Here is a 16,163-nt window from a genome sequence, read left to right on the forward strand (position 1 = left end):
ACCCAAGGTGAATAATCCCTAGGTTATTGTAGTTGTAAAGTTTCCACAAATTTGCTAGAGGTCCAATTTCTTTCATACCATTTATGAAGGATTTAGTTTTTTAAAAAATAATTTAGAGTGCCACAAATTGATAGTTATCCTACTTTGAGCACAAGCATATCACAAATACACTTTGTACATGGTATACTATTTCGTCACTACCCTTACAAAGGATACCACTACCCTTTGTATGTGGTGCATTGTGGTACTACTTATTTGTATGTTGCTGTGCAATGAATTTTTTACCTTTAATCAGGCTTGGTATTGACAATTCCTAGTTAATTTAAGAGCCTTTTAAGAGCAACTTTTAACTTTGTTTTTGGTTGGGGCACTAACTTTTTTCCAAAGACAAAAAGGAGCTATAGTATAATTCTTTCCCATAAAATAATTGCAATGAAAGAGATGCAAGAGAAACAATAAGGTTCAAGAGGTTATCTGAAAAGACCAAGATAGGGTTAAGAGAAGATTGTTTACAACAACATTATTTAATGGGTTTCAACAAGGTAGAGTATCATTTCCCTGTATGATGAGTCTATGACCCATTACCATACTACACATGCCCCTATTAATTAGACCCTCTTAATGACCCATAGGGCCTTCCATTCCCTCAACTTATAAATGTATGAGAGGAGGCATGCCACTTATCTACCCATGCTTTGTGTAGAGTACCATTTCCCTATATGATGGCTCTATGATCCATTAGGGTGACCCTACTACACATGCCCCTATTAATTAGACCCTCTTAATGACCCACACGGCCTTCCATTCCCTCAACTTATAATGTATGAGAGGAGGCATGCCATTTATCTATCCATGCTTTGTTTATATATATATATATATATATGGTTTAAAAATATATATAAGCATGTTGCACTATGGAATTTAGGGGGACAAAAAATATTAATTTGAAATTATTAAGAAGATTGATGTTCTGAGAAGCTATCTCTTTTCATGCATGATCTCGATGGTGGCTAGAGAGTTGAAAGCTCAAGGCCCTCAACATCCGGATACGAGGGATCACGTGAGACAGCACCAGCACCACTACGACGCCCATGGAGGAGGCGTTGCATCACATGCCCATGATTTTGTTTGTACCTTTTGTGTAAAAAGGGTAAACATAGTAGGACGTACGTAGCATTTTGAGTTTGTGGTTTACATGCTCCATAGGAAACAAATAGAAAATATTGGGCTAAATGGATGGTGATGTGCAAATGACATGTAATATTATCCATGAGTTTAGCTATAGAGCTGGGTGCATACAAAGCTCGTCAACTCTCTTTTGAGGGTCATACAAAAATTGGTAGGCTCCTTATACATCCTCATTTTAACAAAATGGCAAAACTACTATGGCCCTACTTTTAATGAGAGTAAGGGTAGTTGAGCTACCACTTAAATGCTTAAAAATGGTTAACACTTCTCGTATCATTATTCATTAACTTTTTGCCCTATAAGGGTCTATGGAGTGTGTAAAACCTTTCTGCTAATGATGTGTAGATGTTTAGAAACATTTGTATAAAGTCAAGCTGACCAGAGTAAGAAGTACATTAGTGGTAGTTAGTGTTAATTAGGTTTAGAACTAGTCCTACCTAAATGCTAATGTATTAAAGTTCTTTGTCTACTTACCACCCAACCCCTCATGCCACCCTCCTCCACACTCTCCACACCTTTCGTTGCCTTCTTGCCTCCCTATGCTCCTGTTCTCGCTTCTCTCCTCCCCCCTCTCCCATTTTATCCATCCTTGCCTTCTCTCATTTTCTCCTCCTCAACCCTTGCCTTTCTCCCTCACCATTTCCTTTCTCCCTCCCACCTCCACTTCCTTTGCCAGCTTGGGGCTAGTTGTGTTTGTATTGAAGACTTCATGTTGATTCCTTATAGCTTGTGCGTTAGCTCTTGAATCCTCTCTTTCTACTTGGGATGGAATGGATTTTGATTCTTTTGTCTCAGGAGGAGTAGGCCTACACTTCGATGTGCTTCTCTACATTTTCTTTGGAGCCATAAGAATCACAAGGTAAATGGATGCAATTTACCTTTGAGATGTAGGCTTCTTGCTTTCGTATTCTCACTTTTGGCTTCTCACTTTTTTATGCTTCTCTCTTTTAGCTTCTCACTTTCGTATCCCTGTTTCTTAGTAGCCTAAGAAGATAGAGCTAGATTTACCTTAACATTCAGTTTCTATGCCCTTCTCCCTAGGGTGGGGATGAGAATTGGCCTGGGAACGACATTTAGAGACGTTATCAATGCAAAAAAAGAGCTTTAACTCAACGTCCAATTTCTATGCCCTTCTCCCTAAGGTAGGGCTAAGAACTTGTCTGGGCACTACGCCTAGAGACAATCTCGGTGCAAAGCAAACAAAGAGATCACTGCCAAGTAGCCCACCGATCTTTGGCCCCTATTTTCCATGGAGTTTTGTTGGCTATTAGAACAAGATATCAGTCTTCTATCTTTCGAAAAGAGATATTTGATCACAATGTTACTTCGATTGCAAACAAGGTTAATGGTTGAGCAATATCAAAATTGTTGTAAGTCGGTGATGGCTAGTTGCTTCTTGCCACTATATGGGATTGGAGGTGCAATCTAAGATGTGCAACATGATTGCATCCCTACAAATCTAGAGCAGGCTCCAAGCTTAGCTAGTCCCTCCTACTTTGTTGTGTGGAACCTTGAGGATGGATCACTCTAACATGGACGTCACCTTCTCTGGGATGTCTTCTTACACTTGTTTTGCCTGAGGTCATAAGCTACCTATGTGGAGGCTAAAGCCTATGAGAGGCCAAGAAGATCTCAGATTCCATAAAAGAATGGCATTGGCATGATGCAAGATAGGGGTGACTGCTATCAAACATTATGCAGCCCGAGGCGATGGTGTGCTAATTAAAGGGCTGAGGGTAAATAGGCGAAGAAATAAAACCTCGAGAGAATTGGAAAGTTGGGAGCTTGTTGGGACTTGGCATGGATTGCAAAATAGGAAAACCACACCTTCCTTATGCTCCATCACCTATTGCATAGAAGAGGACACGACTCAAGATGGATAAGTTTAAACTTGGGACAGTACCTAAAGTGATGCAAGGTCTAAGAAGATGGTACCTAATTACAAACTTGATTCACAACAAAAATATCTCTAGAATTGAATTAAGCTAAACTAAGGTCTTTCTAGATAAACAAACTAAAGGTCAAGCAGAGCAACTGCAAAAAGAAAATGTGAATACAAGTTTAAATGGCTAAAATATTTGTAGAGGATAAATTCCAGAAACCATCGTGAAGATTTGGAGGACCCAATGGTTTGCTTCAAAGAATGGGATAAAGTCAAAACAATAATATAATGCATAAAACCCAGAATAGTAGAAGATAATTTCGGTTACAGAGTTAAAGAGATGAGCTAGTAAAGTATGTAGATGAGACGTAGACTCTGTGCGGCATGCCTATAGAGATCAATCATGTCATCTAGATACAAATACTAACTGAATACATGTACAATTAATGGAGCAAGCCAAAAGAGGTAGGCACTCTAGACTAGATAGCTTTGACTTGAGGTCACAATCCTTGGTGCCTATGATACAAGCCTCATGGCAAGCATTGTGCCTGTGAGATGAGTTTATAGTTCTTATGGGCAAGCAATGCAGATGTGAACTAGAATCACATGACTTGCCAGTTGTATTCATGTGAACAAGACCTACTAGCCCTAGGGTTGTTATTCCTTAGATAGGACCTCATACATCCATGCTTCCATTGTATGGTCCAGTGTTCAAGGAAGTTCATAAACCTTTGAATTCACATATTTTCCTTAGATTTCCATTTTTTTCCAAAGAAAAATATATAGCATGTTACAAATTTTGTTTCAAGGAATTCTTACATCCAAATCTTTTTTAGAAAGAACGTAATAAAAATGTTTGTAATTTCATATTACATAGGATCAAGTAGGCATAATTAGGGAAAAGCCACACATGTGGTAAAATGTGCCTTTAGTTGCAAACCATTCAGGCCACACGACTTGCAAAACAACATTACATGATTAGAAAATTCCCTTTGGTTGGAAGATCTCCATTTTGTAGCTGGCATAGGCTCGAACACATCTTTTCAATGACTGCAACCTCATCTGAAGATAACCGGATGTTCAATCTTTGACTCTGACAAGGTGACATCTAGCTCTTAAGCAGTTAATATCTTCTTGGCCTTGCTAAGGGTCTATGGAAAGTGTTGGGGTATTTTTGGAAAATTTGGGTCAAGGGTTTATTTTCCTTTGTTTTTTGGCTGTGAGCATATTAGAAAGTAGGTTAGTGTTTGCTCATTGTTAATGGACGTTAAAGGTTTCCTTTCTATATTACTACCTCAACTACTCTTCCTTTCACTAAAGTAGGGCCATAGTGGTTTTGCCACATTGGTTAGGCCAGGTTCAAACCAGCTCGACACCCATGAGAATGAAAAGAAAAGGATGAGTGGTTGTTGGGTGTCGTCGTTCACGCCACCCGGCTTCATTGTCAGGCTGCATTAAAATGTCAAGAAGAGTGATTGGCATGGAGGCAGAGGGAATCTTATGAGTGATACATTGTTCCCACTGAGAGAATTTCACGGTAGCTTTTTTGCACTCGGCCATGGGTTGGGTGGCCTCCACATGCCGCCCACTATTTTCTCATGCCAGTTGGGAGGAACACTATTTCAATTGGGCCACCTAAGATGAGGCCCTTCACTTGAATTTTATGAGGGTGGGCGTCGGGCAGTCGGTCTGAACCCACCCTTAAAGACTCAACTTGACCAAAAGCAAAGGACACGAAGGCATGGGACAAATAATGAAAAATGCCAAAAAATTGAAACTCAAGTGACATTAAAACTTAAAAGAAGCAAAATTTATAATTTTTTTGTTTCCACACAAAACAAGCCATCTTTCATTAGAAAAATGGGGGGGTCAAACCCAAAAAGACCCTATAAAAAATTTGGCCAAGTCATAGGGTAAAATCCCTAGGCCTACACTAGAAACAGATTGAAGACTTTACAAGGATCATAGCTAAACCACCAATTACTGCACTAATCAACCAAACATTGTGAAACTAGAGAATCCGATTGCTTAATCACTTTGGCAAGGTCTTGCAGTGAAGACCTGAGAAACCCCAATATGCAATTCTCTTTATGCCCTACTGCAATAACTACATCCCTAAAGGCCCAGCTGGTTCCACGCCGACTAGATTGAATTTCAAACAACACCTTTGATATAAGGCCAGTAGGTTGCCAGAGTGGACGGGATCCCAATCGGGTCTCCCAAGAGAACTAGCTTCCAACTCGACCCAATGTGAAATTTTGACATCAACCTAGCCATCCTCATAGCTCCCTCAAATACTTCTCGATGCCAAACACCGTAGCATCAAATGTTGCACATACTCAACCACCTTGCCACAAAGGTGGCACAAAGGATTGACTTGTAACCTCTTATTCTAGCTTCACCCAGGCCAATAGCCATTGATGCTCAAGCGATAGGACTACCATACCTCCTTGAATCTTTTGCACCACCATGCAGGTGTTCTCCACAATCCCCACTTTTTATTTAGATCCTGCAATGGGGAACTCAGCTCCAACAAAGATCTGTACAGAGCTTTTGCCAAAATCTTCTTCAGTGGAGCCTTCGCCACATACCAATGATAAACTCTGGTATGACTTGCCTCCACATAGTTTATGGGCCAACATTCAGGAATCTCCTTTAGAACAGATGCATAAATGTCATCTCCTGAATAGCGAGAGAATACTAACAATAAACACCTCGTAGCTTGTGCCAATTTCCAGTATGTGGATATCATAATTGAGACCAATAAACCAACCCCTTTTTATAGATACTGCAAGCACATTTTAGATTCAAGAGGGCAATTGCCTTTGCTTCTAGGGCCAAGGCCTTACTCCACCAAATGCATTCACACAGACTGGCATCACCCCTTAGCCCACCTAACCAATTTCTAGGTAGACACCATTCCATCCAATATGTCCGACCCTTTAATTCTCACAAGGAAGTTCGAAAACAATTTCTCATACCACTTTAGCCCAACACAGGACCCCAACTTAGGCATTTCACATTTTCTAAAAACCAGTGGGCAACTTCCAGCCAAGGCAAAGGACTACCAAACAATTTGGGAATCCACTTCCCAATTAAAGCAACATTTCGCACAACAATATCCAGCATCTCAATTTCTCCCTGTTGATTAGAAGCCTTCAGGGCCCCCCAAGGAATATAATGCATCTATCTTCTTCCCCCATCCTCAACCTAGATAGATGACCTGAAACATTTTTAAATTTTTGCAAAAGGGACGAACGAAAGTGCTAAATCATAGCCACATAAAGTAGCAGCCAGAATATGCTCCACTATAAGGGCCCTTGCATTCCCCAGCCCGTGCCATCCCCCCAGTTTCATTTTAATTTGGTCCTTGAGCCACTCAAACCTTTTTTTAACTGTCAACCCAAGACTTATCGGTCCTCCCAAATATCTCACCACCTCTCTTCTTTAAATCTAATGTACATGCATATATTTAGCTCACTTTAGTAGTAGAGCTGATCCAATGAGGATCTCAATGCAAAAGATTTTTGCCAAGTACAGATCGAGCCCGACGCTTGACAAAAGATAAGCATAACTTCCCTAAGAGCCTTGAGACACTGACAAGATTCTTTGCAAAAAGATATGAGGCCATTAGCAAACATTTGCAAGCTTATTTGCTTCCCTGAAGGGAGGGAGACACCCTCTAGGTGGCCTGCCCGTATTGCCCCCTTCAACAACTACAAGAGAGGTATCAAACTAATGGCAAACAATAGGGAGGCCATGGTACAGCTCTGCTTGATCAACCGTGTCAAGCTAAAACATCACATAATACATCCATTCATGCATAAAGCTACAGAGGCATTCCCAAAAAGCATAGAAACTATCCCGATAAACTTTTCAGCAAACCCCAGCCTTTCCATGACCGTTAAGATAAAGTCCGAGCATATACGGTTGTAGGCTTTGTGAAGATCCAATCCAAACAAAACACACCTTTGCATCACATAAACAAGTTGAATACATTCAAGAGGCCTGCTTGGAAGCTAAGAGAGAGAACAAGAAGAAGAAGAGAGAGAGAAAGGGGGAGAAGACAAAAAGGAGGTTGGGGATGGGGAAGATGATGTTGGCGAAGATGGGAAGGAAGCCTTGTATTGGAAGGGGAAGGAGAGGATGGGTGGCATGGGACTTGCAAATTTGCAGATTATTAATCTACAATCAATGAACTCGCCTAAAATTAGTTTCGACTCTAGGAACAAAATGGAGCAGCTCCCACCTGCATAAAATGCATGCATTAAAAGCCCCCTACAATAGCCAATGAAATTGAAGAATTTTTTGAAATCCAAAAACCCCTATTTTACCTTTTGAAAGAACTCGAACCTTCACTAAGACCTTTCCCTAAAGGGTAGGCCAAAAATTCTGATGTAAGGCCATCTAATCTTGGTGCTCTATCCTTCCTCATTGCTTTAAGGGCATACTCAAGCTCATCCAAATTCTGGGCATCCAACACCCGTGGTTGTAACTTTGCCATCACCTTATCCATTGCCAAAAACCACTCCTCGTTCTGTGCCATTGAGGCTACAACCAACCCACTTAAATGGCGTAGAAAAATCCTAGCAATATGCGAGAATCTTGTCTCCAAATTACCATTGGAATCCATTACTCTATCAATTAATTCGCTTTGTTGTTTTTGTTTGATTGCATTTAAGAAAAATTTTGAGGGACAGTCAACCAAAAGATCCTACTCCGCACACTTGCTAATTCAGCATCTTCTACCTCTCTGATCTGCATCTCATGCTCCAGCTCAGACAACAAGTACACAGTGACTAAGGCTGGATTCACAAATGGGCAAGGACATGAAGAAAAGCGGAATATCAACCAATCAGATTGTAGAGCCCATTTGCAAGTGTTTGATACATGTTCGCCCGCGAGTGAGGGCCAATCGTAAGTGGATCGCAAAAATTGCAGTTTTCTTGGGCGGGCTCCCAAGGTCGCCCATGAGGCTATCTGCTCACAAAAAGACAAAAAAATTTGCTCTAAATAGGGAATCGAACCTTTGACCTCTTACCCATGTCCCATAGGCCCTACCACCAAGCCATCTATACTTAGTGTATAAGGAAAGGATACTACTTGTTGTATGTGTTCGTGCCCGTTTGTGAATTAAGGGGGGGACACACATTCAAAATGAGGCAGACATGCTCACTCTCAACTCGTTTTGTCCGTGCCCGCTTGTGAATCCAGCTTAAATCCCCAGGCATCTCCATATACGCAAGTCTTCACATGGCCCAAAGTGCAGAGGTTGTCTAGTCTCCATTTAGCAACCTGATCTCTCCTCGCCCAGAGACTAGCTTCTTTGACAACGGCTCTGATAGCTAAGTCCAAGCTTCCACCTGACCTTCCTACTTTGACAAGTCCAATAGAAACTTAGGGCCTTAGCACATGGATGGGTTTAGGATGGGAATCTTTTTGTCATCATTACTCCCATCCTAGACCAAGTGGTCTAGGATGGATTTAGAATAGGAGTAGCCACTTTTTTTCTTCTATCCTGGACCATGGCCTCTAGACTCGGCAACCAGAATGGGTTCCCCTTTTTTAGGGATTTAAAAACATGGAATGATGACATGTGTCCTTGTTCGCACGAGGTCCCTACCTCCTAAACACATGGAATGATGCCATGTGTCCTCTTCCTCCTAAACCCATCCTTAGTTCTTTTTGGCCTGCCACTCGAGTGGTAGCCTTATTGACAGTGGGTGAGCTTGGCAAAGCGAAAATCATTTCTTATTCTTTTTTTTGTGCTCTTCTCTAATTTCCACGTTCCCTCTTTCTCTCTTTTTATTTCAAGGCAAGGCCCTCCCCCCTCTCTCTCTCCTCTCTCTTCTCCTTGTGCACATCCAAGTCCTCTCTCTCTCTTTCTCTCTTGGGGGGTGGGAATAGGATAGAAATATGCATGGCACCACTTGGGACCACCTTTCCCGATTCCCATTATTATTGCGTGTAAAACTTAAAAAGCACGCAAGAACGGGTGTAAAGCTGACCGTGTGGGCAGGCCGGGTGTAAAAGCTGGCTGTTGGTTTTGGATTCGAGATTTGGCTTGTTTTTTGTTGCTTCATTTCTGTTTTTGTGCTGTGGCAATGGCCATGGGTCGCCGACATCACAGCCCCAGCCCTAGCCATTCTTCCAGAAGACCACACTTCGACGGCCCTTCAGACCGCAGCACGAACCGTCAGCATCACCGCTCCCTGGAACCCCCTCATAGTAGACCCGATGTCGATGCAGATGATAGCCCTCCTAGATCCAGCAAAGTAGACCGCTGGCATCGAGAAGACAGGAGCAGTAATGGATATGCCAGAGCTCGGAGTCCTCCCTTTCATAATACGGTGGGTTCCCGTGAAAATGTTCGAGCTCCGCACAGAGAGAGGTATGAGGATAGAGATCACCATGCCTTTCTTTCTAGAGATGTTGACAGAACGAGAGATTCCGACTCTGATGATGTGGATCTCAAAGATCTTAGCTTTCACGACTATAGGATGATGAAACGTGAAAGGTTGAGGAGAAAGATGAAGGCTTGCATATGGAGAGCTACTCCAAGTCCTCCTCGCGGAGAGGCAGGCTTAACTTATGGAATAGAGCAAGTTGATGGAGATTACGACGGGGAGGGGATGAACATGGAGGGAAGGGGCGATGCAGTTGTTGACGGGACGACTGGTTTTAAAGGGAACCAACAGGGAAGTGAAAGTCTGCAAGATGTGGCTGTTCGGAAGTCATCAAAGAGGTATGAGACTGTTGTTAGTGAAGATGAAAGTGTTACTGAGCATTCTGACAGCGAGGATTCTAGCCGTGGGGGTGATCGCCGACGCAAGACAAGGATCACCAGTGCAAGAAGGGAGGATGTGAGTTCTCGGGATGGTGACAGAAAGAAAAAGGGGATCAGCAGTGCAAGAAAGAAGAGTTTAAAGAAGTATGGTATACAGACCGAGGGTGAAAGCAGTACTGAGATTTCTGATGGTGAGGATTCGAGCTCTGATGATGATCGCAGAAAAAAGAAGCGGAACAGTAGTGCAAGAAAGGAGAGCAGGGAAAAGGTGAGGGGAAAGCACAGGCGGGCTGCTGGAAAAGCTAAGAAAGACAGAGCAGTAGGGCAGAAACATCAGAAAAGGCAAGAGGTTAGCTCTGATGGTTCTGGGACAGATGGAGAGGGGAAATCTCCAGTCTCAAGGCATAAAAGGCAACGCCGCTCTTCCACTCCTTTGTCATCTTCAGACAAGGATTCAAAAGTAAGTATATCAAATGGGTCAGGTGGAGAAACAGAAAATGATGATGGCACTGCCATTGAGATCGATGAGGAAGCTATGAAATTCAAAGTTTTGTTAGAGGCACAAAAAAAATCTTCAGCAGGCCTTGAGAATGAGCCTATTGTCGGACCTGCACCGGCTCCTAAAGCAGAGGGTCACATAAGCTATGGAGGAGCTCTCAGGCCTGGAGAAGGAGATGCTATTGCGCAGTATGTGCAGCAAGGGAAGCGTATTCCCCGAAGAGGAGAAGTTGGTTTGTCAGCCGAAGAAATCCAAAAGTTTGAGACTCTCGGTTATGTTATGAGTGGCAGTAGGCATCAACGCATGAATGCTATCCGTATCAGAAAGGAAAATCAAGTGTACAGTGCTGAAGATAAACGAGCCTTGGCCATGTTTAACTATGAAGAGAAGGCGAAAAGGGAGCACAAAGTCATGTCAGACCTTCAGCGCCTTATTCAGAGGCATATTGGGCAAGATGTTGGACCTACTCATGACCCATTTGCTGCAAAGCTACCAGAAACTACAGAAGCCTGAGGTGAAGAAGGTTGCACTACATATATGGCTGTGGAAAGTTGTTGATGGTAACTCTGGCATGCTTCTATATGTATAAATGATTGTAGCCCGTGCTCAACTTTTATTTGTGGTTTCTTTCCCTGTATAAGGATATATTTGCCATAGTGATTCCTAATGATTTGTTCTCATTGAGAACGAGAATAGCGGGACTCTTCCGTGTTTTTAATCCTCTAAAGCTGGGCCTAGTATGTAAAAATCCTAGATTTACTATATTTAGAAATGTGCTAAGGAACATAAAGAAGACTGAAAAGAGTAGAGAACAAGGAATATTTGTATTGCTTGAGTGCCTATAGTGTTTGTAGTCTGTCATCCATAGAATTGGGCCTCTCTTATATAGAGAGTGAAAAGTCACACATGAAAAGGTGTGTACTCCAAAGTATATGTGCATTACAATAGGAGTGTCTCTTCCATAGAATGTCTCTTGTGAAGGGGTTGTGCCTCATAGGAAGTGTCCCGTCGAAAGGGCATACCCTTCCACAAGTGTCCATTCATCAAACCATCCATAAGTCTAGATATAGAGAAAGAAATATGTCACAGATCGTGACATCCCCTCCCACTCAAAATAAGACCTTGGTGGAGATAATGAACTAATGTAGAAAATATCACGGTAAATTCTGAAAATACTGTTGTAAAATGTCAGGGTATTGCTGTAAGTCTTCATCAGATTGTCAAGTAGCGTCGAAGTCGTCTAGATCTTGCCAAAGAACAAGGAATTCTGTGATAAGTCGATGTCGAGTCTCTCGCTGTCGATGGTTCAGAATACGCTCAGGAATAAGGAGTACATAATCGTCTTCAATTTCTGGGACATAATCATTTGCAGGAGAAACTGCTTCATCGCCTGGAATGTACGTCTTTAGCCAAGAAATATGAAATGTCGGATGGATTTTACCTCATGATGGTGGTAATTCCAATTTGTAACTTAAAGGTGAATTTTTCTTGATGATCCAGAAAGGTCCATAGTATCTTGGTTGCAACTTAGGAAACACAGACTTAACTGTCTTATAGCGATGTGGGGTTACAAATAATAGCGCCATGTCACCAGTGTCAAATTCCAGGTGACGTCTATGTTTGTTGACAGACCGTTGATACCGCTCTTGCGCTTTTTGCATATGATCCCTGACTTGGAGTAGAATGTCTTGCATTTCTTGAACCAGTTGATTAGGTAGGGCCACTCGATGTTGAAGTACAAAATTCGTTGGTACAATCAGAGTGTGTCCATAAGCTGCTTGAAATGGAGTCATGCTGATGGCACTATGGAAAGAGTTATTATAAGCAAACTCCAAGGAGTGGTAGATACTCTTCCCAAGCTGCTAGGCGTGTCTGAACATAATGTCGAAGCATTTCTTCAAGAACTTGGTTGACTCTTTCAGTCTGGCCATTTGATTCTGGGCGGTAGGCTGAACTAAACAGTAGAGTTGTACCCAAAGATTCGAACAGTGAAATCCAAAAGTGACTGGTAAACTTAGGATCTCTGTCGGATATGATATTCTTGTGCAATCCATGGTGTCGGAAGATGTGCTGTATGAAGAGTTTGGCGATGTCCGGAGCCTGTGCATTGCTTTTACAAGCAACAAAGTGTGCCATTTTGGACAGTCGATCAACAATTACCATAATCTGAGTGTTACCTCGGGAGGATTGTGGTAGTGTTGTAATGAAATCCATGGAAATACTTTCCCACCTTTCAATTGGAATTGGAAGAGACTGAAGAAGTCCTGTTGGAAGTCGTTGGCTTGCTTTCATTTGTTGACCATCTTGATGATGTTGCTTTTCATCTGAGGCTAGTAATATGTCGCACTGAGTAACCTATAAGTCTTGTTGATGCTTGGATGGGCAGCATAAGGAACTACATGATGGTCTTTTAACAAAAGACGTCGAACATCCTTGTCATGTTGTACACACACGCGATCTTGATAATACAGAAGGTCGTCCGTATAAGAATAGGATGAGAAAATCTTCTGTTTGGAAGTCGAAGGTTGATCTTTTGAAAGAACTTGTACTGCTGTGCCGAAGTCTTTATCATTGAAATACTTCCCTTTGAATGAATTCGAAACATCCATAGATAATGTAGAGATTACCATAGCTGATGCTACAGTTAACCTGCTGAGAGCATTTGCAACTACATTGCGTAGTCTTGGAATGTACTCAATGGTCATGTGAAAGTTGGCCAGAAACTCAACCCAGCGTGCTTGTCGAGCGTTCATGACTGGCTGAGTAAAGATATACTTTAGATAGTGATGGTCTGTCTTGACCACCGAATCGGCTCCCATGAGATAATGTTTCCAAGAGTGATAAGCATGTACAATGGCAAGAAACTCCTTATCATAAACCGGGTATCGGGTTTGGATATCGGAATGTTTATGGCTGTCAAAAGCAATAACTTTGCCTTCTTGCATCAAGACTGCTCCTGTAGCGATGTCGGAAGCGTCAGTCATGACCTCAAATGGAAGGTTTGGGTCAGCAATAGCCATAACTGGTGTGGTAGTGAGTGCTTGCTTGAGTTGTTGGAAACTATACTCTGTTTTGGGAAGCCATTGAAAAACTGTTGTGCTTTTTAATAATTCGGACATAGGAGCTGCGATTTCGAAAAACTAATAGACCTTTGTATGGTAGAAGTTTGCCAATCTGAGAAAAGAGCGGACATCATGAACATTCTTAGGAGTAGGCTAGTTTCGGATTACCTCGACCTTCTTGGGATCCACAGAGATGCCTTGAGCTGAAATAACATGTCTCAAATATTCGAGTTGGGTCTTGAAGAACTCACTCTTCTCAATGTTGATGTAGAGAGAATTTGCGCGGAGAACTTCAAAAACTTGGTGAAGATGTTTGTGCTCATGTAGGGATCTACTGAAAACGAGGATGTCATCGAGGTAAACGATGACGAACTTATCGAGGAAAGGCTTGAAGATGTCGTTCATTAGTGTCATGAATGTGGCCGGGGCATTGTTTAACCCAAAAGGCATGACCAAACATTCATAGTGTTCATACTTTGTTCGAAAAGCTGTCTTGTACTCATCGCCTTCCCGTATGCGAATTTGATGATAACCTGAACGAAGATCAATCTTTGAGAATTGTGTTGCGTGTAGAAGTTGATCGAAGAGTTCATTGATGCGAGGCAATGGATACTTGTTTTTGATAGTGAGCTTGTTAAGGGCTCGGTAGTCGATGCAGAGGCACATTGACTTATTCTTTTTTTCCACAAGTAGTACAGGAGATCCGAAAGGGCTGCGATTGGGCCGAATGTGACCTTTGTCGAGTAGTTCGGTCACCTGTCTTTGGATTTCTTCATTTTGAGTGTAAGAAACCTGACAAGGAGGTTTCGACGGTGGATTACTGCCAGGGATAAGTTCGATTGGGTGATCCACTGGTCGTCGAGGTGGTAACTGCTTTGGCAATTCCTGTGGAAAAATATCCAGGTAGGGTTGGAAAAAAGGTTGGTTGAGGTATTCAGAAGGATCCTTTGTTGGTGACTCCTCTACTGCCGTAACCAACAGAAGTGAAGTCTTTACTTGATGTTTGTGAACCCACTTCTTTACTTGTAGGGCAGAGGCAACTGGGGTTGAAGGAGAGTCCCTAGAACCAGTTAGCTCAATAAGTTTTCCCTGGCGGACAAACTGGGTAGTATGGCTGCGAAAACTGATTGATGGATCATAGTCGTAGAGCCACTGTTGTCCAAGTATGACATCGTATCGAGAAAGAGGCATGATGTCGAAGTTCAACTTGTCCGTATAATGTTGGATGCGAAAAGACAAGTTTTTGATCCTGGTGTTGCACAAGAAGGTAGTTCCATTCGCGAGTTCAATCTGATAGTCCTTGGGACTAGGACTGGTGGTCAACCGAAGTTTGTCGATCATAGAACTAGCTAGGAAGTTATGAGAGCAGCCACTGTCGATGAGGATAGTGACCATTTTTCCACGAATTGATCCTTGGACACAAAGTACTTGAGTGGTCAGGAAAGGTGCGGGGTTGCTGGCTCATGTGGATGGTATTTGCCATTCGAACAGCTTTGCCTTTCTTGTCTTGTGCTGAGGTAGCATCTTCTGTTTGGGAAGTGCTAGGTTCCATATTGGAATTTTGCTTTGGTCGCTTGGGACAATTGAACCATCTATGGTCACCTGTACAGATGGTACAAAGTCCTTTTGTGTTGGAGTTGTTCTTCTTGTTAGTGGCCACACCTTTATGTTGGGGATGACGGTGATGACTTTGTGAAGAAGAAGAGGCGTGATCCTTGGAGGAGTGCTTCTGTTGGAATCCAGCATACGATTTCTGAGACTTGTGGGGATCTTGAAACTGTCGCTGACCTTGATTACTCGAGTTTTTTCGAAACTTGGGGTTATCTTGAGGGCGAGCACCTTTGGCCATAGTAGAGTTCGGTGTTCTATTAGCACTCTGCTTCCGCGTGTTTTGGAAATCAATAATGCGCTCTTCGTAAGTAATAGCGCCAGCTGTGATGGTGATGTTTGCTTTGAGGACATCAATGCGTAATGAGGGATTTAGGCCTGAGATGAAAGCATGAAGGCGATCATCATCAGTTAAACCATCAATCTCCAGCACCAATGTGGTGAACTGAGAGATGTAGGAAGACAGGGAGCTTGTTTGCTCCAATTGTTTGAGTTTTGAACGTGCTTGGAAGTCCGCATTGGCAGGTATGAACTGCTTATGAAGCACGTGTTCAAAATGTTCCCAGGTTAACACACTTTTGCCGTCCTTTAAGCGTCGTTGCCACCATAGGAAAGCTGTATCCTTGAGGAGGGAGGCTGCCAAGGCAATCTTTTTGCCTTCAGTGAGGTCAACAGTGTCAAAGTATGTGCAGTTTTGCGAGCCATTGGTCAACTGCTCGGCGATTTCTTTGACCAGTGTTGGCTTCTGGAAGTTTAATGTCAAGTCTTTTAGTTTTGGAAGCTTGGAGTAAATGGTAGAGGGTACAGAGTTCAGTGTTTTCTACCTCTGGTGGAAATGAGTCTACATAGTCGTCTGGTTGCGTCACGTCATCTTTTGTATGTGTGGTAGTGCGAGAATCTTAGAGTTGTTGGACTTTCTGGACCAAGTCGGAGATGCTGTCTTGAAGCTGGGAAATTTGAAGTTGAAGTAGTGCTTCGCCTTGTAAGTTGACTTCAGGGGTCTTTTTTGGACTTGAGTCACTTATCTCCGGAGAGGCTGCGCACGAGCGTTGCGACATATCTGAGATCCCTGTGAGAAAAGCACGAACCTGTGCTCTAGTTTGTACCATTTCTGGAAGAAGATTCGGGCTGCTCCTT

General features: G+C 42.6%; 1 protein-coding gene across 1 annotated transcript; it reads left to right on the plus strand.

The window, feature by feature from the left end:
* The first annotated feature begins 9,091 nt into the window (after window positions 1-9,091).
* LOC147886995 (Ras-induced vulval development antagonist protein) lies at window positions 9,092-11,043 on the plus strand. Its single transcript, XM_087394740.1, has one exon. The coding sequence runs from the start codon at window positions 9,175-9,177 to the stop codon at window positions 10,867-10,869; it is 1,695 nt and encodes a 564-aa protein (XP_087250866.1). The 5' UTR covers window positions 9,092-9,174; the 3' UTR covers window positions 10,870-11,043.
* The last annotated feature ends 5,120 nt before the right edge of the window (window positions 11,044-16,163 follow it).

The sequence above is a fragment of the Dipteris shenzhenensis genome, chromosome 23 (genome assembly GCF_047967505.1).
Source record: "Dipteris shenzhenensis isolate YYH24624 ecotype China chromosome 23, Dip_SZ_1.0, whole genome shotgun sequence".
Lineage (NCBI taxonomy): Eukaryota > Viridiplantae > Streptophyta > Polypodiopsida > Gleicheniales > Dipteridaceae > Dipteris > Dipteris shenzhenensis.

Bases quoted from the DNA above. Each gene is read 5' to 3' on its own strand.
- LOC147886995 (XM_087394740.1), top strand. From the start codon at position 9,175: ATGGCCATGGGTCGCCGACATCACAGCCCCAGCCCTAGCCATTCTTCC.